This window comes from Pimephales promelas, chromosome 4 (genome assembly GCF_988280905.1).
Source record: "Pimephales promelas chromosome 4, fPimPro1.hap1.1, whole genome shotgun sequence".
NCBI lineage: Eukaryota > Metazoa > Chordata > Actinopteri > Cypriniformes > Leuciscidae > Pimephales > Pimephales promelas.
In genome coordinates this window covers 38,286,533-38,314,470 of record NC_142772.1, presented here as the reverse complement: position 1 = coordinate 38,314,470, position 27,938 = coordinate 38,286,533, and the positions used below count along the sequence as shown (strand labels likewise).

The following is a 27,938-nucleotide window of genomic DNA, read 5'->3' as shown; positions in this document are numbered from 1 at the left end:
ATTTCCCGTCCCAAACTCTGCCATTCAACAGAGGAAGCCAAGACCTAAGACGAGCTTGGAATTTCTGGGGAAAATTACGTCACTGTTGGAATTGTGTGGGATACCCCCACCTCGCATTCCCAGAGCGCGCGCGTTCGAGCTCTGGCGTCTCTCTCTCTCTCTCTCTCTCTCTCTCTCTCTCTCTCTCTCTCTCTCTCTCTCTCTCTCTCTCTCTCTCTCCCTCTCTCTCTCTCCCTCTCTCTCTCCCTCTCTGCCACACAAAGCAGCAGCGCTGCGTGAGCGTGTATCTCGTATAACGGGGCCTGTGCGAATCCGGGCGGAGTTTAGTCAAACGCGCTTTGCTGTGCCTTCAGCGGCTGGGCTGGGTGTGGTTTTCAAAACTCAGTTCCGTTAGCAGGAAATCGACTCTAGGACCACCACCACAGTACTTCTCTGAGCGACAAAGACGCAGTGAAAAGTGTAACTTTGTCTTCGGGATCTGGAACGGATTTCAAGGGAAGCTTTTCCACACGGGCGGTGACGGTTGTTCACTCTTGCGCGTGGACATCAGCCGATGGGAAAAAGTTTGGCTTTTTGCTGACTTCATTTGATCAGTTCAGTTTGTGACACATCCGCGAGAGAAGAGACAAACAAAAAAACAGACAAAATGCCGAAAACGGTGAGTACTCATGAGAAATGGAAGCCATTGTTTTGAATTCGTACTGTATCAAACAAAGCTGAGAATAAGAGATTTCATAGTGTTTTTTATTTATTTATTTTTTAAAAGCTGCGCATTTTCGGTGAAACAGGAGACAGTAACGACGCGTAGGCGCTCGAAAGGGGCGAGGATGGTCTTTCTCTTGCTGGCTTTATTGTCAGCCGGTTCCCGCGGCCGAACGGTAACGTTAGGCCATACGCAGTGCAGTGCACTATTTATGGCAGGAATTTATTTTTTGGACAATGACGGTCGTTCATCCGATCCGAGCGCACTGAAAAATACTATATTATGTTGTAACGTTAAATTAAAAAGGCGATTTCTCTAATACTTTAGCTGCTCGTAGTATTTTATAAGAAATCGTTAAGACCGGTGAAGTTAGCATATTTTTATTTTTCTAAACCATTTTATTCTAACAGACTTCTCTCTAGCAGTGGCGTTTTGTGTTGTATAGGGGCTGAACCGTTACTCGGTGACAACCTGTAACCCCCTCTCTCCCTCCCTCCTCTCTCCCCAAATCCGATTGGCTTTCCATCAAAGTTGCTTTGAATAGACCGCGTCCAGCGGTGATGAGGATTTTGATTCATTCCAGTTAATCGAATCTTTTGAATGCATACAGAAATATTTTTCAAATTCGTTCACTGACTATTTAAGATGTGTCATTACGCCAGTAGATGGCAACAAGAACGTATTTTGTGTTAGTACACAGTTTAATCGATTCATTAAAAGTCGTATTATGTTTTATTAAAGTTTGAATGTCTACACATCTACTAAGAGATTCAATTTCCATTAAGTATTTCGTCTACAAATGACAACAAACTTTATTACGACTCGTTCAGGGAAGGTTTAGTCCAACGAAGGGACAGGCTTAAATGATGAACAACAACAACAAAAAGGTTTAATCAACTTCTGTGGTCATTTATGATTTGTGGTCAGCCTTCTTTAACCGTTATCACGTGGTTAATCCAAGTATTTGTAGGCCTATATTGGTCTGTTTTCTAGAACCAGTCAAGCATGAAAGAAAACCGAACTGAATGAACCGAAGTGAATGAGAACAATTCGTTCACTTAAACGATTCCATTTAAACCGATTCACATGTTCACTTCATATTAAATTAAATCATGAAATCAAAATGGACAATTTTGCAGTAGCCTACTTATTATAAATACATTATTTATCCGTGCACATAATTCTATATAATACATATAATTAATATATATATATATATATATATATATATATATTTAATTTACCCTTCCTCTTGCCACTTCATCTCTTCTCTGATGACAAGGACAGGATGTCATTTTAAAGTCGACATAAAAACGGTCATACATACGGCATAAAAAATTGGATTGTTCATTTGTAGTTTGACATTAAACAGAATCAACCGATCTCATGTGATTGACAAGTTGCCTCGCATAAATTAACAACGTAACCTAAGAAGAGAAGAGATGTCGCTGCATGAGAGAGTGCAAATATGAGGGCACATGAATTCAAAAATGATGTAAATGGATAAAACATTTATAATACACTGAAATATTCCACACAAAAAAATCTAAATTCTTGGTGAATTCAGAAAATCTGTTCGTGGTGATATTAAAGCCTTTGTTCTGCCATGTAATGGCACATTCTTGACCTGCTTGATAAGTGAAAAGTGATTTGGGACTAGAAATATGAGGCATGTCAGAATTGGCTGGTCCGACATTTTTGGAGCTCATCTGTCAGGGGAGGACCACACGAGCTCATGGCGCAATCTTAGACAATTTTCCATGCCAAGGCGTGGTGCTCACTCAAATAAGAGAAGAAAACTGCCTTTTTTGGCTAGAGTTTTTTTTTTTGGGGTTACACCTCACAATTAATGAATCATTGTTTAGATAAAGATTTTATTTAAGACTACAGACCAACAGTAGGATAGAAACACATCAAGTTTTTAGCATTTAGAATTTTCCCCTCTGTGAAATATATTTTAGTGTTGGAGTCTCAGTAGTTAGTTATAGACAAGTTTTACATGAATCGTATATTACAAATATTCAAAATAACCACTGTCAAAAAAAGTACCATGAACATGTGCTATGTTTTTGGGCTTGTGCCATACTATTCTTTGAAAAGTACCACATAACTGCCCAAATGGCAACACTAATCTTTTTAATCAGACTAATGAATTGAAACAGAATTATATTCTTGGCCCTTTTTGTGCATCCTCAGAAAAATCTGAGAGTTTCAATCATTAAATCATTAGATAGTTGTTGAAGGTTATTATGAAGTGTTATGGCCTGTTTTCACAGACAGGGCTTAGATTAAGCCAGGATTAGCCTTAGTTCAATTAGGACATTTAAGTAGCTTTTATAAATGTTCCTTAGAAAAAAAAGAGACATTACTGGTGTGCATCTTGAGGCAATATAGTGGCACTGACATATTTTAAGATATGTCAGTGTAAGTTGCATTCGGTTAACTGCTCAAACATGCATTTTACTCTGGACTAGGCCTAAGCCTTGTCTGTGAAACTGGGGGAATATATTGCTCAACAGATAAGTAGTTTATGAGAACGTATGATATGAATTAAAGATTCATGAGACGTTAATGAGTGTGTGAAGCATTATATATACATTATATACTGTAAGAAATAATGTTTGTTATTTTAATGGAAGTTATTAGTCATTTGATTGCTTATATTGTAGTTAAGCTCAATTCAATTTTAATAGCTCAATCACATCCTTAAAATAGCTTACATGTAGTCTAAGCTTGTAGTTAGTTTCCTTTTTTATCTGTTGCGTTCGGAGTGAAGGGAAACTCCGTTGGGTGTGAATATAGACGTTAACCGGATGTAATATCAGAAGGGTTCAGCTTCAGTCTGAAAGAACAGATTAGGGACATGACACTATAATGAATAGTGTTGTTGAAGTTATGTGGCATGTTATTGCACACTAAATACAATTTTCCGGAACAGATAGATTTATATGAGAACGGAAATCGGTCTAGTATTGGTAAATGTGTTTCTCTTGTCATTGGGGACATCGGATACATTTTTAGAGGTTTTTGGATCTGTGTATAGAATCATATTGGACCACAAAATGAGTCAGAACTTTTTTTGGGCCGTTGTTTTAGACTCCTGCCAAGTCCAAGTGTCTCGTTCCGATAATGACTCAAGGTTTCTGTGCTTAGACTGTGCTTACATCACTTCCTGTCTGAACGTTTCCTGTTCGGGGCCAGCTAGGCTTGACGCTGCCGCACAGTACCTTATTTGGAGTTTCACAGAACTACGGCGTGCACATACACCCTCACACACACAGCTTTGTGTAGTGAGCTTGGGCCCCTTTTCCGCTACAGATTCTGTTGCCCAGAATGCAGCTGTGTATCACAGCTAATGTACTAAAATGGCCTCTTTTTTTTTTTTAATAAACACACTCCTCTCTCTCATTCCCTTCTCTCACATACGTTCACAGTCACACATGTGCATTTATCTCCAGTCATCAGTTCCTCTCAGTGCAATGAGTGGGAGTTTTGTGACCTCTGTAGGTTCAGGTCACAAGGAGTGTGCAGGCGAGAAGTGAGGGACTTTTAGGTCAACTTGACACTAATCCATGTGCAATTTTATATCTAAAAATGTATAGCCAGATCTGTTATTTGAATCAGAAGTTCACATTTCCCTTCCATTTTAAAAAGTTGGGGTTGGTATGATTTAAAAAAAAAAAAAGTCTTGTTCCTCAAGGCTGCATTTATTTGATCAAAAATACAGTAAAACAGTAAGAATGTGAAATGTTCTTAAATTTAAAATAACGGTTTTCTATTGTAATATATTCATTTGACATAATAAAGTCTGTCACATTAAATCCTTATATGCGTTTTGGTGTTTAAAACATGTTATAGGCTAATTATCAATTTTGAAAACAGTTGTTTTGTTCAATATTTTAATGGAAACTGTTAGAATTTTTTAAAAGTATTCTTTGATGCATAGAAGAAAGTTCAAAAGAACAGCATTTATTTGAAAAAATAATTATTTTCTAACATTTTAAAGGGATAGTTCACTTTGAAATTAATTTTTGATATGTTTTAGCTTACCTCAAGGGCATCCAAGATGTAGATGTCTTTGTTTCCACAGTATTTTCAATTTTGATATTTTAGGTCAAACCGTTCTTGTCTGTCAGTCCTATAATGGAGGTATATGGTCACCACGTCAAAGAGCATGCACAGAGAAGTCCAAATTAAACATGATTTAATGACTCGTAAATGTAAGTACACACTGATGGCCTAAGATTCGCGATTCAGTCTGCGCAAACGCCGGAAGAGATCTCTTGCGCGGTTGCGAAAAAAAAAATCAGCGTTGTCTGTTGATATATCGAAATCGTCTTCCATTGCAATTTCCCGTATATCTAAATGTGTTTAGATCTTCACATTGAAGGGCAACACCTCTGAGATCTCTGTGTAAACAATGAGTGACGTACACTCGCGAGAGATCACTTCCGGGACTTTCCGGCACTTGCGCAGAGAGAGCGCCCTCACCCTCAGGACGTGACTGTGATTACAAGAGGTAAAAACAATATAAATACTGTTCGTTTTCTCACACAAACCGCTCGATTCGTGTCTTAGGGTGTGTACAGACACGCGGAATGACGCGGACGTTAATGGCGTAGACATATACGCATACACGCGGATACACACGGATAGCTCAAAATACGTAGAGATAACACGCCACCTGACTCGAAAGTGCCATATATGTTTACGCAAAAGTCATGATGTCATGTTGACTTGTTTATATCCTCTTTGCCATCCTATTGAAGCTTTAATTCTATAGACAAAAGTACACACATATGCTTTGGTATACACTAAAAAGGAGTCTAATGTCCAGACCATAAGTCCTCTATCTGATTTAGAACCATAGAGATGATCCAGACCCTTCTGAAATTAGTTTTACAGTCAATAATATCTAAAATGTAACCTATTGACTTGAGCATTATTTTCTGAAATATACTGCTTAAAAATTATTTGTGGTTTTAAATGACCAAGTCATAAAGTCAGAAGGCGGGTTGGAGGTCTCTGGTATGTGCAAAATGGATGGATTAATTACACACACACACACACACACACACACACACTCACACTCACACACACTCACTCACTCAGATTAATGATCTTTAATAAGGTAAAGCTCCAGGGGGTTTGAGGGGAAAGTTCTAGAATTTGTTGAACAGTTCACATCTCGATGGAGGAAAACTGCAGCATTGAACGACATCTCACTTCAATCCTAATGTGAGTCAAACTGTATGTGTTTAATGTAAATCAATACAAATAGATTGTTTAATTAATAGTTAAGTACATTTGCAAGTGGTTTTGAACTGTCACATGAAAAGCTTTGAGCAAAATGTTTTGTATAGGACTATTATGTAAAAGCAACTGGAGTCAGTTTTTTTTCTCTGCATTTTATTTTTGAAGAACGTCCACTTCACAGTAAATGAGCTGTATTCATTTACCGACAGAAGCCTTTGGTGTAGAGTTAAGGACCTCGATTATTTCATCAGCTGGAGTGTCTTCTATTTAAATGTGTTTTTGTGAGATAGCCCATTGTTAAAATTGAGACTCATTTTGATTTCAAATTCATCCACATTCTAAAAAATGCTGGGTTATTTGATGTTTTGGTAAAATATGGACAAACCCAACTGTTGGGCTTCAATGAATTTGGAATTAATTAAAAAATGTAAATGGTTGGGTTTGCGCCCTTATATAACCAAAATGTGGGTTGAAACAACCTAGCATTTTTTTAGAGTGCACCTAAGGCTGTGTGTGTGTTTCTATTTTGTTTCCACATTGGAACATCTGCATTGGAAGTTCCTGATAATATGTTTGTGTAAATGCATAGGAGTGTGTCTGTAAATCAGATTTCAAGAGGGAAATTTGACCCTGCACTGCAGTAACAAGATGCTGGTAGTTCACGTAAATATATCTGTTCTCTGCAATATGGAAGTTCTGAATAGTTCCTTTTTTATTTTGTTCTATAATTTTTTCTATTTGCATAAATGTTTTTTATGCTGTGCTATTTTATAGTTTGTGACTGACTTTAGCATAGAAAGGTCTTGAGAACACAAGACAGTTAAGCTAATTATCGACAGTCTGTTATTGATGTCTTCATTGATCACTTTTCCATTTTAACCACGGACCAATGTGTGGGCAGATGTGCATTAAATGTACTACAAGGTCAGATGAGGATTAACCAAAGATGCACTCAGATTCTGCGGTCTCAGCTATTTGAGGGGGAAGTATTGTAGAGTCATTATCTTAAATCGCATAACCAAAGGAGGGAGGGAGAGAAACAGAGTTTGACTTTCACCACCATTTTAGTTAGTGGTGTGTTAGTTAACGGTAATGGTAGAATAAACACACAACCGAGTTTTTTTTTAGCTTTTTATCTCCCTGATGGAAACGGCAGCCATTTTGTCCCTGTATGAGTGCATATTTAGGCCTACAGACTGTAAAATGGGATAAAAACTCTGTAAACACTGCAGATTGTTGTATATTGGATGTGTCAATGAATTTGTTAGTTCAAATATTCAAATATATTGGAGTAATTAGATTTCCTGGCTTGTTCTGATTTCAAGTGTTTTTGTTGGATTCAGTCAGGGTGTGGGCTTGCTAATTGATATTGGTGTTTGTTTGAGAAATAAGAGCCATTGTTTGCCAATTCTTGGCTCCGTCATAGACATAGCTCACGATTAGCATGCATTTTTGCTATCCTACTTGCCAAAGTAATATGCACATTAGCTGATCCTGATGACTGCATAGGGTGCTACCTTAAGACAGCAGCATCCTAACTGAGTTGAATCCTCACATTTTAAAACACTCTAATTTGTTAGTTAAAACTCTGCATGTCACAGAAAATGCGCTGCTCAAAATAATGCAACGGTGCCTGTGACCTGTCTACGTTTTCATCAGTCTTGATTCTGGAAGTATTTTACCCATTTAATTTTTCCCTCAGGGATTTTTAAAAAGTCTTCAGCAAAAAGCTATAAGCCATGAACTGAACTAACCAACTATAAGCATTACAAACTTTGATTTAAAGTACGCTAACAAAAAAAATCTGACATGTAATTCAGGCTGTTAATGAGAGCGAAAACTACAATCCCGGGAAACACTGCAACTGACAATAGAGATAAATGGATAAATATAAAACTATTGATTTAATATGTTGACTGTTTATTGCAAAATATGCATACAAATATTTAGTTAAGGAGAATATGGGAACCTAACTGTACATCATTCAGTTTGCTTCATGGGAGTGAATGGTCATTGCAGAGCATTTTTCACTGAATCATGGGTAATGTAGTTTTTCACTAGGAATTCCGCTGTTAAACACAATATTTGAAAAATAACTTGCAATAATGCAGGCTGATGGCTTTAACTAAAGCATAAATGGTCTGATTAAAAAAAATGTACTGTTATCATTGAAAATTAAGTCCCTTTTAGAGAAAATAAATGGGATTTTATTTTTGGAACCTGACTATTGCACTCTACACTGTTTAAAGTTAACTTAGCTGGTTGTTAAACCTTATAACGTCATACCCTAATAAGCATAAATAATATGCATCGCAACACAAATATTGGGTAAAATAATTCTAGCAATAACTTCTATATTTTTCAGCAATGAATGTATTTATGAATGAAGTGTTTTTTTAATCTACATTTCTCTCATATCGCTAACCATCTTGAATTTTTTTTTCTTTTTTTCTTTTTTTGGAACAGAGTTATGTTTACTTTATTTTACAAGTGCAAATACTATATTTAGCCTATTCTTTAGTGTGAGTATTATTGTTCTGAATATGAGGGCGTCTGAGTAAAGGCAGTGTGATAAGAATAGAACCCCTGGCGGGTCCACTGTGAAGACCACACCCATCACACACACACTCACACACACACCCTGGCCAGGCAGAACTACGTATTTTAGTTCCCGTTTAATGAAGCCATGAACTATTTTTATCCTGTGAATCCAACTCATGATTAAGAGAGTCGATTAACTAACCAATATACTGTTTCAAACTCAGTCACACACACAAACAAACCTACCATTAATGACAGAGCAAGAGAGTGAGATCGACATAGAGGGAGAAAGATATGTGTTATGTAGAGAGGCTTGTGTTAATGAAATGAACTCCTCATTAAAAATAAGCAGAACTCTCCCAGACCCAGAGAGGACTAGAAAAGGAAAGAGCAGAAAAGTCGTTGGGAAAGTTCTGCTTGTTCTCTTTTTGTTCCAACTGGCTGATGTAAGCCTGTGAAACAGCAGAACTAGGATTCTCACACACAAATGAGTCACCTCAGACTAAAGTAATTCCTAGAGTTCTTCATAGTTACCATTCTGATAATGCAAACTCAAGACAGGGCACAACTTAACACACCTGGGCTTCAAACATGTAGTTTCACAACTTGCTCTTGTTTCACAAGTCTTTTCTGAATGTCTAATGGTCAGTTATAGTATTATTCAGAAGCACCAAAACATCTGACATTTAATAGCGATAACAGCTTAGTGTGTGGATAAGATGACAAAATAAGGAAATGTGAATATAAAGTCACGTGTAGAAATACAACTCCAAAGATTAGTGTGCTAAGGATATGAGGAATAGTGTGGATATAAATTAATTAGGGATTTTCTGGATATTTGGGAAGCTAGTAAAGGAATATGTTAGTGTAAAGCAGGCCATAAACACTATTGATATTGAGAGCGACCATATAATTGTAGATATGGCCAAATTGCTGCTCTGCTGCACCTCATTATGCATTGCACAAAATGTTGTTAGGATTACAAAAAGTTAGAAAACGTAACATTTTGGTTGGTCAGCCTCAGCGGTGATTGAGAATGTCAAATTGATTAGTTCTGTGAATCAAATAAAGAAAGACAGTCTTTATAATTTGCAGAGGCCAAAATTGAATTTGGCATTATGCTTCAGTTTTATCTGTGAAGATTGTGATAAGACATATGCGCCGAAATATTCTTTTTGATGTTATATAGAACAGACCTTTAATTTATGCCACTTTTCACTGTAAATACCGGTCTCTGCCATAGCTATCAAATCTCATTTAAGCTTTTCTTTGTCATGGTCGTATACAGGACGCACAAGAATCAATGCCGTTTGGCTTCATTGATGTGCAAATTTATGTTGTGCTCAGAATCTCAGCACATGAACAGAGGTCTGGCTCACCGACAGCTGCTAGATAAAGCAGGATATTACGGCTGAGCTGTGCCTAAATTAAGCTATTTATCCCTTGCACACACAGTCAAAGCCGGTTAAAAGTCTTTAGTCCAGTAGAGGACCTTTATATGAACCACATCAATCAGACTGAAAAATATAGGTATATTGACCTATTTGTGTCCATATTTCATAGACATTTTCACAGAAAAGTAGTCAAGAGTGTAATAAAAAATATTAGGATAATTGTGAATTAGACAGAAGCTGCATTGTACTGAGGATGATTCCTCTGACTGATGTTATTAACAGGAGGTGTGCTCTGATTGGTTGTTATTGTATAGTGAGAAGTGAGTGCATTGCTTAATGCGTGTCCATGGTTACCGGAGGTGTGGTCATCTGCATCCTGTGAGGTGGAGATGGGGTGAGCGAGACGAAGAAAGGGGGAGAGAGAGAGAGAAGAAAGGGAGGGATATCTTTTTCCATGTGTCCCTCTTGCTGTTTCCTTCTATTGTTTTTATCTTATCCAGACTTCCAGAGCTCAGTCAATCATTTTTTAAAATAGCAAGCCACACTTTAAAACACTCACCCACCCCCCCCCCCACACACATTATATTATTCACATTTATTTGTAAAGTTCTTTTCACAATAGATATCGTTTCAAAGCAGCTTTATCTGCTATCAGAGGTGACTATGTCCAAGTTATTTATTTCAGAAAAGTACAGAAATCACATAGTTAGCTAACAATATATTCATTTAAACAGGGTATTCAAGACAGAATAAACAACATTGAAGTAAAGAATACATGATGTACAGAAACATTTAGAATTGGTGCATGTTGATTCAGAGTTTGCATCATCTGAAGTCCTCACAGGATTTGGAGTCCTCTCGAGTCATCTCATTATACACACACACAAACATGCACGCTCGCATATATTTAAGGACACGCATAATGCCTCTTTCAGAGATCTCCGTGATAAGCGCTCAATTCTTTTCTATTAAAGATGTTTGAGCTGTCTTTCAAAAAGAGGGATGTAATTATTTGTATTGCTCATGCTTTCACATTAAATAGTAGTCAAATTAACGATTGTAATTTTGTCGTGATAAACTTATATTTTTGTTTCAACATATTGAATGTACTTTTATTGTATTATACACGTCTTATCTAGAAACATCATTTAATAGTAGTCTCTTCTCTTATGCACAATAAAAATACAGTGCAAACATTAATATTGTAAATGAATATTACAATTTAGAATGACTGTTTTCTATTTTAATATTTTGAATTACAGTTTCTTTTTGTGATGGCACATACTCCAGTCTTCAGTGTCATGTGATCCTTCAGAAATCATTCTATGTAACATTTCTGAATTACAGTTGAAAGATGGAGTGCTGTTTAATATCTTTTCAGGATTCTTTGATGAATAGAAAGTTCAAAAGAACAGCATTTATTTGAAATAAAAATCTGTTGTAACATAATTGATCAATAGACATGTAACATTAATGTAATGCATCCTTGCTAAAATTTAAAAGTATAAAGAGGAGTATGTGTTGGTATGCTCAATTCTCTGCCTTTCTGTTGGCATTTCAATCCGTCTTGCTGTCTGCGTTCATTAATTGATTAATATGTATATATATTTTTTCAGATCAGTGTTCGTGTGACTACGATGGATGCCGAGCTGGAGTTTGCCATCCAACCCAGCACTACAGGGAAACAGTTATTTGACCAGGTGTGTGTGTGTGTGTGTGTAAACTTGTTGGTACTTTTTCTTTTTAGAATTTCTTTCTTCTTGGTAGCCCTGTCCACATTGAGATCTCATTGTTTCAAAAGCCTGCTCATCATAACTGTCCATTTGAATGCCTTTTTGAATATTTCACTTTCAGTTGCGAACAGACAAATCTACTGGCAGTGGAAACTAGGTTAAGACAGCTGTGTGTGTGAACTAAAAATCTTGTGAGCAAATTCTTCCTTCCTCCACCCTTCCTCTTTCTGACTCTGCTTCTTCCTCAGGCTGTAATTCTGTACAATCCTTTTTTCCTCACTCTTAGTCACTCTGTGCATCACATTCATCACATTCACAAGTCACTCTTTCTTAAACTTGATAATGGGCAGCTTTGTTCCTGAGCAACCTTTAATTTCTCTCTCTCTCTCTCTCTCTCTGTATTTTCACACACACTCACACAGCATTCATTCTTCAGGCAGTTGTGTAGGTTTTTTAGCAGGATTTAGTCTTCAGTTTAAGCAGAGGGTTTGGCATAAGAAGGATTCAGGTTAATGATAACAGATCTTTAGAAATCAATAGCAGTACCACTGAAAATTATCTTTCACGCCACAGCACAAAAACAACAACAACAAAAATTGCATTTAATTCAAATGTTGAGAAATAAATAAAGATAAATAAAAATTACAGCAATGGCCTTCAAGTGTATTACAATTATTTTATTACATTTTAGTGGTCTACCGAGTATTTAATCAAGACAGGATCATTAACAGTCAGCAATAAAAGTCTATTAGGCTGCATGAACACTGCCTAGTGCACAAATTCAATACACCATCTAACAATTTGTCCCATCTGTTTACATTCTCTTAAGGCTGACTGTATGCTGCCATTCAAAAGTTTGGGGTCAGTAAGGTTTTTCATTTAAAGGAATTAATACTGTTATTGTCTATTTACATTATCATGTTGCCAAAATCGCCATTTCATCCAAAAAGTAAATGTGTTTAAATCAACAACGTATCGGGTCAGTCAGAACAGCGATAAGAAATTGAGATTAAACTTTTAATGCAGAATACTTGCCGAATTACTGGTATTTTTTTAATCTATGTGGTACTTTGTGTTGTTTTTAATACAAATGAATGTGTATCCAACTTTCTGCCACCAACCATCCAGCAGTGCAGACAGCATGACGTTATAATCAAAAGAGACAGAAAGAAGCATCATTTTGTTTACGAACCATAAATAAACACAGCTGCCTCCTCCATTATTTTCTCTTTCTCCACATTTACTCATTACTCTCACGAGTCATCTCTCATTCTCTTTCTTTCTCTGTCTCTGTTTAACTTCATCATTTTCAGACACAATACGGTTTGTTTGGTCCAGTAGTGAGCCAGCATTTTTCCAGTAGTGAGCCAGCACCTCACATTTTCCATTGCTCTCTCACACACCCTCTTGACCGGAAATAACCGTGTCTTCTCTGCACATGTCATCACATTCATAGCATCTCTTGAGGACTTGCTTTAAAGCTTAATACACGTGGCAGTGATTATATGGCTTCCTGAACATTTTGCCTCCTGGAGGTGCTGCTGGTTCTTACTGAAGGTGAAATCTGATACGTTATTGAAGTTTAACTCCATGTGAACTGGAAGTCACACCCAACTTTACTTTACAAGTGAAACGGAATATTGAAGAGACGGCAGGGTTTTATTGTAGCGCGCCTCCTCTACATCTCTCAGCGGAAGCAGACTGTTCACCACAAGACTAATGTCTTGACATAAGGTCACATATGGATTGTGAAAGTGGTCCACTGATAGTTTTAATATTATTTTTTATTTTATAAAACCTGGTTAATTAAAAGTGCACACACCGCAAATAGTTTTTCTGCAAATAGTTCAACTGTATTTCCCCTTTTTTTTCATGTCCATGAAGGGGAATTTGCTCATCAGATTCACTCATCAGCAGAATACAGTTGACAGTCCTGTATTTGAGTCCTGTATATAAATGGTTCAGTTCATTTGCATGGTTGACAACTGCTTTTTATAATTGAACTCATATCCATAAGTTTTCGGGACTCACAATCACATTCTCGTTAAACCTACGCCGTGCGCTGCACAAACGTGTGTGTACTGTGTGTTGCTGGTTTTCTTATGTGGTTTTGCTTTTGGTAACTTATAGAGATGGAGAAATGAGCTGTGTGACATCTGAAAGTTTTAGATCCAGTCACTGTTGTGCTCCTGCCAGTTTTGTGTTCCACTCTCTAGCCAGATATATTTCAGACAATGAAGATTTGATGTATGAAATTGCAAAAGTGATAAGACTTTTCAGTTTAAGGACGTTACTATATCTTTATTATTACTGAGGTCATTGTCGCTATGGTTAATGGCAAGAGAATGTGGGCTTTATTCCCGTTACACGTTCATACAGATAGTATTTGAAATGCTACTGCAAGTTGCTGTTTGAATGGGACATTTCGAGACTCGCAGCTGTAAGTAAATGCGGTTGTCAATCCCAAAAACTGACAGTGTCAATGTAGCCTTTTACAGGTCTTTCTATTACAGAAAGCAAGATAAACCGGTCTTCTCTTTTCCACATCCTATGATAAAATCTTTGAGTGGATGCACATACTATGGTTGTGCAAAAATGCCATTTTATCTATTTGTCTGTTTTATAGGTTGTGAAAACCATCGGATTAAGGGAGGTGTGGTTTTTTGGACTCCAATACCAGGACACCAAAGGTTTTTCCACCTGGCTTAAACTCAACAAGAAGGTATGCGTTTAACTGCTTTTTTAGTGTCCCATTAGCACCAGGGTGCATTTTATACATCTATGTATTTTTTTTTCTCATGAAAATGTCACAATTTCATTTTCATTCGTTCATTCTACTCTGATTTGATTATACGTTTAGTCAACAAAAATAATATTTGTTGATCATAATGTGCATACCTTTTGAAACTGTGTCAGTGTAACAGGCCAAACTTTCTCAAAAACATGTTTTGACCATCTTCAACATTTATCAACATTAACAAATGTATCCTTGCTACATTAGCTCATAAAATGCAGTATAAAATTAGCCTGTTAATACCAAACTCTGCTACTTCGCTTTGCTTCGTAGACGGAGTCTGGAATGGCAGAATTAAAGTGTTTTCTTTCTCACGGGGGGCGCTTGTATGAAATATAATATGGTTACCGTAAGCCAATCACATAACGCAATCACCTCTCTCTCCAACTTAGACATCACCTCCATTCAAAATGTTTAACAAACACTCTTCTTGTTTGGGCTTCAGTTTCCAAATGCCAGGAAAATTCTCCACAACAGAGCGAATTGCATCCCGTATCTCCATATCCGCGGTCGTTTTCGATTTCCCTAACTTAAAATACAATCTTAAACTGGGCTCTTAGCGTCTACGTCACGGCTCTCAGCCCGCCCTCTGTTCATTGATTGGCCGGCTGTTTTCAGGCCAGAGGAAAACTGAGAGAACGGTCGCTATCTCAGACTTAGTACAGAAGTGAGCTGAAATTGAGCGGAAGTACGAAGTCTGACGTAGTCATGCTAGTATATAATAGGCATACTGACAGATGTTAATGTGTTGGGAATTCATCATCCTTTGGAAATCTTCAGTGTTTTATATACGGCTTACGTGTTGACCATTGTTATTCACAAATGCATACTTAAAAATGTAATTACATTTTAATTAAAAAAAAGTTTAATTCTCATCTTCATTATCATTGACAAAAAAGTCAACTAACACTTTCATCAGTAATGTTAGTAATTTTTGCTTATTACTTTCGAGTGAAACCTGCAGTTGTCAGCCTTTCAGAAATCCTGTTTTTTAGTAATGAAATCTGAATCATTTTACCCTGTGTGTATTAAAGAAACTGTCGTCATCGCACCTGCCTGTTAAATGTAATTTTTTATTAAATGGCTGTTAAACCAAAAGTTATTCTGGTTTATTCCTTGTTGTCTAGGTTACAGCTCAAGACGTCCGCAAGGAGAGTCCTTTGCTGTTTAAATTCAGAGGAAAGTTTTACCCTGAAGACGTTTCTGAGGAGCTGATTCAAGAGGCGACTCAAAGACTCTTCTTCCTTCAGGTGTGTGTGTGTGTGTGCACACGCGTTTCTCTATACATGTCTGTACTGTGTATGGAAAGGTTAAACTAGGGTGACCACACAGCGTTTGAAGCCCAATTCATGCGTCCCGCAAATTGAGACCGTGTCACGCATAATCAATGCTTGCTCAAAAAAAAAAAAAAAAAAAAAGTCGGTCACTTTACATCCTCGAGACCCAGGCAGCCAAACGTTGTGCCTGAACACATTCACGTTCATGAACTCGTTCATATTTTGGGTGAACTGAACGTATTGTTTTACTGCCTGTCCTGATGAACGTGTGAACTCGTTCATTCTGGTGTCTGTAAACGCACGCTCTCACAGTTTAACTTCGTTCAATGGGGTGCCAGATTTCTATAGAGCCTTCCAGGCGAAAACCCGGCTAAAACTCACCCTAAACAGGGCTTAATATGTAGCGAAAAAACACCCAATCTGGCAACACAAGGCACCAGTGTCGCACCGCAGCCGCCGTCGACAAAGGCGTAGTATGATAATTTAAACGGATTTTATAACGAGGACGGTGAAGATGGGAAAAATCTTACATTTCTGTGCAAACTTTGAACTGAACTAGTTCATTTTAAAATGTGTGAACTGAACTTTGAACTAGTTCATGTAGAAAGTGAACTTCCCCAAAACTGGTTGCCACTCCCACGTGACCTGCTGACTAGGTTGATGTCAACTTTTTCATTGTTGTCATGACAGCTCACCTTCTCGTTCCGTGAACCTAGTTGTGAGTTTAGACTTTTTTTCGACTTTTTTTAAAACTGTTCCTGTGGTGTTAAGCAACTATAATTCCTGTTAATCCTATAATTTTACATTTTTATTTATTTAAAGTGAATTAATTGTAATGAAAAATAAATAAAATTAAATAGCTAAAGTAAATCGTAAATGGAAGTGCAACTGTCAATTCATTGAATGTTCAAAATATTCATCTTTATTTAGAAAAAAAATACACATTGGTTGGCCTATCATGAGCATATATCAGCAATTACACATGTTTAGGGAATATGGCATCATTAATGTATGTGCTAAGGCATGTGCTTTTTTAATTTTTTTTTAATAATTATTCATGTACAAACAGTAAGGCAATAGTAACAATTCTAGATATGGGTAAACCACTATCGGAGTCTGCCCGTGGGGTGGGGGCACCGCCGCGCCAAGCAGTGTCCCACATTGTCCCTCAGAAACTTATCCCTTGTCCCCCCTTGGGCTTATTAGCAGGTGGTCACCCTAGGTTAAACATGAATGCTTATGCATGTCAATTAGAGTGGATGGAAATTAATGCTGGGTCTTGTAAAGTGATAATGTGATATTACTCTGATCTGGCTGTCAGTGAAGGAATTGTACCGGTTGATCTTATCTACCAACATTAAAGCATTCATTCCTGTTGTTGGTTTGTTTAAGGTGAAAGAGGGGATCCTGAACGATGATATCTATTGCCCCCCGGAGACTGCAGTGTTGCTGGCGTCTTATGCAGTGCAGGCCAAATATGCTGACTACAACAGAGATCTTCACACTCCTGGATACCTGTCCAGTGAGAAACTGCTCCCACAGAGGTGTGTATTCACAGATATTTTAGTACCTATGGCGACTGGTGCTTGACCTGAGTGGCGAAGCACATGCAGATGATTGACAGAAGGCTTATTCTGATCTGTTTTCTTATGAGGTGGTGTATCAGTGTTTCTCCAAAGCATCACTTAGCATGAAATTATTTAAGGAAAGTAATCAGTAAAGCTTTAAACTGTATTTTATTGACAGTATGGTGAACTCTACAATATTTACAAATGGCAGTAGACATCATTGTTTAATAACTGTTTATCATTTATGAGCAGCTCTGGAGAAAAGCAGCTGACAAACTCCACAAAACAGTTTTAAGAGTTGTGAAAATCTAGGACCTTTATACAGCGTTTGCCATTGTAAAGACTGTACGTCTATCCCTCACAGCTTTGTTTTCATTTGTGTTAAATTAAATATGGCATATAACCTGATAAGCTATATCAGTACTCGGTACTTAATGTTTTGTTTAGAAAGTATCAGCCAAAGAACATGTTAAGAACATGTTTGAGCTTCTAAATGTTTGCATAATCTTTTCTCTACAGAGTTCTGGAACAGCACAAGCTGAATAAGGAGCAATGGGAGGAAAGAATTCAGGTCTGGCACGAGGAGCACAAGGGCATGTTGAGGTACAGCCAATGGAATGCACTCTTGCTTTCTTTTCTGTTTTATCGCTGACTGCAGTGACCCTGTCAATCACACACACCAGACAGAGTGATAATGTGTGTGTGTGTGTTTCAGAGAGGACTCGATGATGGAGTATCTGAAGATAGCTCAGGATCTGGAGATGTATGGCGTGAATTACTTCAGTATTAAGAATAAGAAAGGATCAGAGCTGTGGCTGGGTGTGGATGCCCTGGGACTCAACATCTACGAGCAGACCGACAAGTACTGATACATTTAACATTCATGAACTTTTGGTAAAAAAAATGCACTGCAATATAAAAGTTTAGTAAGAATTTTTTTTTTTTTAAAGAAATTAATTCTTTCAGCAAAGGTGCATTCGATTTTGAACTAAAGTGACAGTAATGACATATTGTAACAAATTATATTAAAATAAATACTGCAGAAAATATGTATGTTAAAGTTTTGGTGTAGTTTTTCTAAAGAAATTAATAATTTTATTCAAAATAGAATGCATTAAATTGATCAAAAGTAAGAGTTATTTGAGTTTATTTAATTTGTCTATTTTTTAGCAGAAAAACCATTTTATGCATAGATTATAATAAATGTTTCTTGAGCAACAAATAAGCTTATTATAATGATTTCTGAAGGATCATGTGTCACTGAAAACTGAAGTAATGATGCTGAAAATTCAGCTTGGATTACAGGAATAAGTTGTTTTAAAATATATTCAAATAGAACAGTTATTTTAAATTGTAAAAATATTTCACAATAATTATATTTTTAATTGTGCAGATATTCAAAGATTGTTAACACTTTACAATAAGGTTTTATTATTTAGCATTAGTTAACTACTTTAGCTAACATGAACAATATCTCCACAGCATTTATTAATCTTAGTTGCTGTTAATTTTACATTTATTAATACATTATTAAATAAAAAGTTGTATTCAACATGAATGCACTATGAACTAACATAAAAAAACAATGGATGGGTTCATTTTTATTAACTAACAATAACAAAGATTAATAATACAGTAAATTGTATACTGTAATAAATGGATTGCTCATTGATGGTTCATGTTAGTTAATACATTAACTAACGTTAACAAATGAGACCTTATTGTAAAGTTACCAACAAATCTAACATACCGCAAAACTTTAACAAGAGTATCAATGATTTAATAATTTGTAACATTTTATATAGCGCTTTTCTGGGTACCTAAAGCACTTTACGTATAAAGGGGGATCTCCTAAACCACCAATAATTTAAAAAAAGTTTTATATGTAATTTGAATAATTTTTTTTATTACAAAATCACACAAGTTACAGTTTTAAACTGCATTGTATTAGATATTTTCCAAATTTTATTTACATGGGCATGTTCAGCAAAAAGTACGATCAAAAACAAATAAAATGAGCCGCATAATGTATACTTTGTCCTCATGAGCTTGACATCCATTCATTGTTTTAGTTTAGCACTTGCTTTCACTGACCATTTGTTTAAAAAAAAAAGAACGAACAAACAAACTAATGTTTCTGGCATCTTGTTCCCTATTTACGGAAAGTGATATGTATTACTGTTGCCAAAAAAAAAACTGACTCACCTCCTCTCTTTTCAGGATGACACCAAAAATTGGTTTCCCCTGGAGTGAGATTAGGAACATTTCTTTCAACGATAAGAAATTTGTCATCAAACCCATTGATAAAAAAGCCCCGGTATGTCAAACTTGATTTATCACAGTTTCTGTTCAATTTTTCTGCAAACAGGGTTTAGACAATAGCAACGCTGCTGCTCCAAAGCAGTGAAGTGTTGAAATGTTTCATGAGAGATTTGAGGATGGTGAAATCACAGTATACACCAAAGACTTTCCATTGAAGCTGCACGTTTCTCTTTGTTTCACAATCACAGACCCAAAGAGATTAGATGTGGACATCATTCTTCAGTATTTCCTGTAGCTCCTGATCCCTCCCCCTGGCTTTCTTTGGCTCTGTTCCTAAACTTGGGGAGCTTTTTATGTATGCAGCATCTTAAGACAGGAAGTAGGTATATATAATGTTTTCTCTTTTTCCCCACAGGACTTTGTGTTCTATGCCCAGCGTTTACGCATTAATAAGAGGATTCTTGCTCTGTGCATGGGGAACCATGAGCTTTATATGAGACGCCGTAAACCTGACACCATCGAGGTCCAGCAGATGAAGGCACAGGCCAAGGAGGAGAAAAACCACAAGAAGATGGAAAGGTGAGAGGAAAAAGGAGAGACAGAGTAACACCACACTGAGGCTCTAATGTTGATCTGGATTGTGATCATTTTTAGTGTGATTTGGATGATTCGGATTCTTTCCAGTCACTCAAATATTTTTATTCTGCTCAACAAAAGAATTTCAGATGTGTCCACTGATTCTTTCGGTGACTCTTTCTGTATTTACATTATTACACCAATAGGTGGCAACCAGTTAATGTGCTTTTTCCTATAAGTAACTAGATCATTGATTCAACTGATTGATTCACAAAAATATTGACTTCATTTTAACTAAATTAACACAACTTACTTGTTCACCAACTATTTATTTAGTTTAGTTTTTAGTTTTTTGTTATAAATCAAAGGGTGTTAACATTTGTTTTGAATAGTAATAAAAAAGTAAATCAATTAATTAATAAATAAAACATAAATGAGAAAAAAAAAACATAAATCCCTGACAGTCTTTTAAAGGCATAGTTCACAGAAAAGTTAAAATGCCATGTTGATCCAAACCTGTATGAGTTTCTTACAAAAGGAGAAATTTAGAAGAATGTTAGTAGCCATTGACTTCCATTAGTATGTTTTTTTCCTACTATAAAAGTCAATGCCAACCGTCACCTCTTTGGTTACCAGCATTCTTCTAAATATCTTCTTTTGTGTTCAGCAGAAGAAACAAACTCGTACAGGTTTGGAACAACATGAGGGTGTATCAGTTATGACAGAATTTTTATTTTTGTGTTAACTATCGCTTTAAAAAAAGCACCGGGTACACTTACATTTAAATACACTTATAGGGTACACTTACATTTGAATACACAACATTGTTCATCGTTACATTAAGATATATTAAAGCTATAGCCTTTAAAGCAAACATGTTTCAAATAGTTCCGGCTTCTGTTGAAAAATTACACTTTTTTTTTTTTTAGTTTGTTCACGCAGGTTCAGTTTAGTCCTTGTTCAGAGTCAAAACACTGAATCATAATTTCACAATCGAAACACCACTAATAATGATTGTATGAAATATTTATTTCAGACAAGGAGCTAGCCTACACCTTGAGATAATTTATAGTGTTCATGCTTATATTTGTGTGTGTATGTGCATGTGTGTTAATTTGATAAATTGGTTGTATGTATAGATTAATTCATTGTTCACAATGACAGGAAGGACACATTCGTCTTCTAATGCATGTCTGTTTGTGTGTTTCACCCTCTCGCTCTCTCTCACACACACTAATGTTGCAGGGCCTTGTTGGAAGATGAACGTAAGAAGAGAGAGCAGGCTGAAAAGGAGAAAGAAAAGATTGAAAAAGAAAAAGAAGAGCTGATGGAGAGACTCAAAGTGATCGAGGAACAGACGAGAAAAGCTCAGCAAGGTGAGATGGGGTGAAATTTGCTGTTTATAATCTTTAATTTATTCATTGATCAATAATCCCTCATTATTGTGTGTTTGCAGAGCTAGAGGAGCAGACCCGCAGGGCGCTGGAGTTGGATCAGGAGCGTAAACGCGCTCAGGAGGAGGCCGAACGCCTGGAACGAGAGCGCCGTCTGGCAGAGGAGGCCAAAACCACTCTGCTGCAGCAATCTGAGAGTCAGATGAAGAACCAGGAGCATCTGGTCAGTTACCGTGTCAACCAAGCTACACACTGCCAGCCACCATGGCAGCACAATTCTAGTTACCTTGACAACCTCACAATATCACCTACACAACCCATGCAGTCGGTTACAGTTGTAACCACGGTAACCAAACTACAATTCTGAAGTTTCCATGAGAACCAAACTTCATCCAACCACAGAGTGCCGGACACCCACAGTTATATCTGTTCTCATGCAACTCTGAGGACCTGTTTACTCTAGTCACTACTGCTTTTTCATTTTAAGGCGAGACACTACAGTTGAATAGGGTAACATTTTTAAATAATAGAAATCACCATGAAACTTCCTCAGTTGATTACTTACACAAGTATATAAAAAATGTATTACAGGTTTTTGAATTGTTTGTTTAATTATGCAAATTAGGCATTATCTCATTAAATACGTGCAATTTTGCATATATTTTTGGTAGATAGATCTGAACATTATGCTTTCCTTACCTAGGAAATCAAAATATACTGTCCATAACCTTAAAAAAAATCGATTTTCGCCATATTTGTTTGATTAAAATGTCATAAATCAGGCCAGGATGATTTATTAACAAATCCCTCTGAAAATATCTTCAGAATACTGCTAAGTGTATAACTGGAAAGTTTGGTGTACATAGGTGCTACATAGGCTGAGGTATTTGTGGGGAATGACAAAAAAAACTAATTTTAAGAAAAAGGCATTTAAAAATTTATGTGGGGAATTTAATACATTTCTATTGGAAAAAATAGCTCAAATACAGAATAAATGCTCAGGCCCTTCATAATAATAATATGTAATATTTCAAGCTCATGAAAACTGATTATTTAAAAACATGACGGGCATATAAGGCCTTCTACAACTGCAGTAACTCAATGAGTTAACATTGGCAGAGTACACCACGTGATGCGTCTGAGCGAATCACGTTAGAAGAAACCAGCAGTAGCCAATGAGATTTATCACCCTTTGGACATTCACGAGTGGTTACTGATAGAAAGGAAACGCCCATATTTGGGTTACATAGCATTGTGCAGAAGATTAGAGCTTTAAAACGATACGGGTCATGACAGACTTGTATGACGCGTTGGAATGCTAACTTCTTGGTAAATTTGGGAGAAACATACTGCTGCAAGTAAACAAAATGTAATAAAAATAAACATTTTAAAGTATATTTTCAACATTTTCTTTATAGCAGCTTGAAAGAACACATATTGGAGCAAAATAGCCCAAAATCTCAAAACTAATCTCTGCATGAAAAATCTTTTTGCCTGCCATGTCTCGCCTTAAAACGCATAACTTTTGCTAAGGTTACGCCTGGCGTCCACACTACTCAGGATTTTTCGTCCCCTTAAAAGCAGAGACTTATGAAAATGCTTCGTTTTAGTTTAAAAACTCTGTGTAGACAGACCAAAACAGAGACTTTTGAAAACGAAGATGTGGCTGCCCACATTTGCTCACTGACTGGGTCTTCTGGATCATTGCATATCCTTCCCTGATTCATCAAGCCCATATCATGACCATTGCGTTAGCGGAAGATGACTAACAGACATGCCTCAACGACCATGTAAACAATAACATGGAGACGGAACTACCAGCTTTGCTGACTGTTGTCCTTTTTTAGATTGTGCATTTTATAATACTGCAGCTGCCTACTTGCACGAGGCAAGCTATTATTAGAGCAATCGACAACACTTGTACACACGCATGCCCAGTGCACATGAATGGTCATGTGACATGAGTTTTCAGTTGTATAGTGTGGTCTGAGACCTTGTCTGAAATGTAGTGGAAACGCCAGTATAGACAAGGATCGTTATCATTGAAAATGCACTAGTGTAAACGGGGCCTGATCATTTATATATATATATATGTGTGTGTGTGTGTGTACAGGCCACTGAACTGGCAGAGTTGACTTCTAAGATCTCCTTGCTTGAAGATGCCAAAAAGAAGAAAGAGGATGAAGCATCAGAGTGGCAAATGAAGGTAAACATGTTTAATTGTCAGCAGGCGCCTTACAGCGGTGCGCTTACTGTCCATCCATCCATCCAGAAAAATGACTAACAGTCATTGATGTTAGGACAAAAATTAAAGGGGTCATGATTAGCCCTCTGTTTTAAAACACTCTGTTTGAAGGGGAGCGTCTGCTTTGAGACTTCATTGTAAACGTCTACTTCTGTGATTGGCTGACATTTTTGCATATGAAATAAGTATTACATGTGGAACCCTCTCGAATACTTTAAGTTTTTACTATTACAGCTGTTCGAGATTACCGAATCGTGGAAAGTGTTGATTATAGCTTTATATTTAGGTCTATTCCCATCACATGAAAGGTTGCATCGACGAGTGCTTTCACCAGAAATAATGCAAACACGATGGAGCTTCGTAGTGCAGTGTAAAAGCATAATTGATTACATAATGGAAGATTTGGCAAGTGTCCAGATAAACTCGCGCTCTGTGATTTACAGCTTCAGCGATTGTAATCGCTTTCTGTTAGGGCTGGGGTAAACGATTATTAACTAAACGATTAGTTGGGCGATTATTTTATCGATTAGTCGACTAATCTAATGACTAATTGGACGACTAATATAAAGAATATTTTTTCTGCTGCTCAATTAATATAAAAACAATATCTCAAATAAATACTAGCATACTGAATCAAGATACTATAAGCTGGCTAACGTTAGTCTAATATTATGTATTTGAACACCATCATAACTCTACAACAGCCAAAACCGTGTTATGAAAATATTTTTTACAAACATTTTTTATCATAGAGAATGTTTAAATATTAATATCAGCTGAGGAGGGAAACGGAGTCGGAGTTCACCTACTGATCAGAGCGCGTGCTGACACGGAGTTAAAGCCTGGTTTATACTTGACACGTCCGCACGAGCGCGAATGTGCGCATGGCAAAAATGACCCGTTGGGTGCGCAAGACCAGGAAGACTGTGGCTGGCTGTGTGTATGCCTTTTTTTGTAACAACGCGCCCAGCGCCGCGTCCGGGAACGACTTCAAGCCAAATCTGCCCGAGCTTGTACGTCTCACCACACCGGCACCCAGTTTGCGCGTCTAAATTGCAAATTTTTTTTCTTAAGGGTTTGTTTACTGTGTGTGATTCATTTAATGGATAGCACATTCACTTCTAGTTGTCTTCGTCCTCTATTCTGCAATGTTTCGGTCTCCCACGTGTGTGTGGCAAGCTGTACCGCCGAAAACATGCAAAAAATGAATAAATAAAGAAGGGTCGACGCAAAAAATATGACGTCGACGCAATTTTGACATCGACGTCATCGACGCGCCGCTACAGCACTACTTTCTGTATATAATTGATCATTTTCAAAATAACATCATGGTTTGAATTTTGCGAGTGAATGTAGTGTTGTGTCTTATCCAGGCCACTCAGGTGCAGGAGGACCTTGAGAAGACTAAAGAGGAGCTGAAGAACAAAGTCATATCAACCCATGTCCAAGAGCCAGTGCACAGCGAAAACGACAACGATGAGGATGACAGCAGTGCAGAGGCCTCCGCCGAACTCACCTCCGCAGCAGCTTACAAAGACAGGAGTGAGGAAGAGCGCATGACGGAGGCTGAGAAGAACGAACGAGTGCAGAAACATCTGCTGGTGAGAGAACTAATTCACAAACACCATTTAAATAACAGTTCTTTTATCAGCTACTCACCCGCATGTCATTCCAAACTGGTTTGTGTTTGCGAGGAGCATAAAAGAAGTGCATACAATAAAGGCTTTAGCAGAGTAAATTTATGTTCAAACGAAATTTTTCCACAGGCTCTTTCTTCTGAGCTTGCTAACGCTCGTGATGAAACCAAGAAGACCCAGAACGACATGATCCATGCAGAGAACGTACGAGCAGGACGCGACAAATACAAGACGCTTCGTCAGATCCGCTCTGGAAACACCAAACAGCGAATCGACGAGTTCGAGTGCATGTAAATGTACCACAGTCAGCCAACAGGGGGAGCTACAGCCTGCCTTTTGCATCATGCCTGCAGAGGAACTACAGTACCAACAATTCACCACTCCAAGAGAAAATAATGCCAAATATAGAATAATGCTGCACAATTCAAAAATCCCTTTAATTCAGGAGTGTTGTTTGGGTTACTGCATTATGATAAGGGAGAATTTTTTTTTTTTTTTTTGCTTTGTGTTTTGACCTAGATGTAGCTTTTTTTATATTGGAAAACAGTTACAGTTTGCTGAATAAACGAACTAAAGGGTTTTTATTCCGTAAAACCGGGATTTCAGTAGGAATTGTTTTTTTCTAGTCTTATGTGATAAACTCCAGAAGCACTCCAGAGAGACATGTCAGTGTGCCAAGACTGTAATACAGATGAGTAGAGTTGATATCAAACTGCACAGTGCCATTGTGATGGTGCAATAGCCCAGCTATTGCTATAACATTGTATCTATGTGCCTTTCTAATAAAACAACTACAGTATAGATTAAAACACATGCCTAAGATCATGGCTACCTGCACCCCATCAACCACTCTGCCAATACCGGCAGCCCACAAGAGCAAAATGTGTGTGTGTGTGTGTGTGTATGTTTGTATGTGAGAGCGAGAGTGTGAGAGAGATCCCTGTTGATAATTCTTTTAGTTATAGTTTCTCACTGCTGCAGGTTTGTGGCCGCTCCCTGTTTGTGCCTTTTCACTGAAGAGAAAATAAAGAGAAAATATCAAACTGTATTTCTAGTTTAGGTTTTAATCCTATTCTTATTTTAAGCTTCTTTTTTTTTTTTTTTTTTAATAAAAGAGACTGTTTTGTTGTTTGAGGCATATGAATTTTTTGGCAGTATTATTTTGAAGAATCCTTAAATAGAATGACACTTAAAGCATCTTCTGGGATTATTTTCCCCCTTTATTTCTGAACAGTATTTACCCAGAGTGTACACCGTTTTAAGTAGCCCTGCACTTGTAGGCAGAGCCTTAGTTGTTTTTGAGGTCTATATTAGTTTTAGTTTTATTCGTGTGGCAATATGCTGCACTGAAGCAATATGACATGTCCCCAGATGCTTTGGAAGAATTCTTCATTCTGATCTTACACTTAGATCATCTAAATTGTTTTGATATACAATAAAAGTTTGTTCTTATCATATACATCTCTCTTGTTACCTGGGTGATTTTTTCACCCTTAGGGTGCAGGTGTTTTGTTTGTTTGTTTGTTTGTTTTTTTGTCAACCAATCACAGAAAAGTTTGCTGCTTAAAATGTTTCCATTGCAACTGTCAATAAAATATTAAAAACATAGCCAATGGACTGTTCTTGCAGCATTCTTCTGCCTCATTTGGTATACTTGTTTTGTGATGGCCTGCGCACATTGTTATAGACGCAGTCGGAGAGGAATATCATTTTTAAACAATGATAATATATTCAGAAAATACACGTGAGCTTAATCGCCAAACTTAATCCTCTGTGTTTGCAGTGACTGAAACAGGATACTTAGAAAGGATCAATGATACAGATTTAAAGGATTAGTTCACTTTTTAAAAAAAATTTTGCTGATAATTTACTCACCCCCACGGCATCCAAGATGTCCACGTCTTTCTTTCTTCAGTTGAAAAGAAATAAAGGTTTTTGAGGAAAACATTCCCGAATTTTCTCCATATAATGGATGGACTTCATTGGGAACCAAGCGGTTCAAGGTCCAAATGAGTTTCAGTGCAGCCTCAAAGGTCTTTAAACAACACCAGATGACGAATAAGGGTCTTATCTAGGACCTTTTGAATCATGACTCGGAAAAACGATGAACGAGTTTGAACAGGAGAGTCACGAACGCTCATCACAGACAATCACAGAATAGGTTTTTTATTTATTTTTGAAATGACCTATCGTTTCGCTTGATAAGACCCTTATTCATCGTCTGGTGAAAGGAATACTCTTAAAGCCTGTTGAAGCAGCAATTAAACTCTCATTTGGGCCTTGAACCGTTTGGTTCCCAATGAAGTCAATTATATCGAGAAAATCCTGGAATGTTTTCATCAAAAACCTTAATTTCTTTTCGACTGAAGAAAGAATGGCAAGGACATCTTGGATCACAAGGGGTGAGTAAATTATCAGCAATTTAAAAAAAAAAAAATCAGGTTTTTTTTAAAAAGTGAACTACTCCTTTAAGACAGCAAACTTGTCCTCCAGCGATTAAGATGTGCTTTTGGTGGTAATTACACTTGGTTACCGCTAAAAGGTGGAAACTGTGAATT

The 27,938-nt window shown here is 37.1% G+C and overlaps 1 protein-coding gene across 1 annotated transcript; it reads left to right on the top strand.

The window, feature by feature from the left end:
* Window positions 1–275: 275 nt before the first annotated feature.
* On the top strand, window positions 276–26,988 carry msna (moesin a). The gene is made up of 14 exons (XM_039658712.2): window positions 276–658; window positions 11,511–11,594; window positions 14,254–14,349; window positions 15,549–15,671; window positions 17,091–17,242; window positions 17,786–17,869; window positions 17,982–18,128; window positions 19,487–19,583; window positions 19,944–20,107; window positions 21,350–21,480; window positions 21,561–21,721; window positions 23,612–23,704; window positions 25,117–25,344; window positions 25,510–26,988. The coding sequence occupies exons 1-14, from the start codon at window positions 647–649 to the stop codon at window positions 25,672–25,674; spliced, it is 1,737 nt and encodes a 578-aa protein (XP_039514646.2). The 5' UTR covers window positions 276–646; the 3' UTR covers window positions 25,675–26,988.
* The last annotated feature ends 950 nt before the right edge of the window (window positions 26,989–27,938 follow it).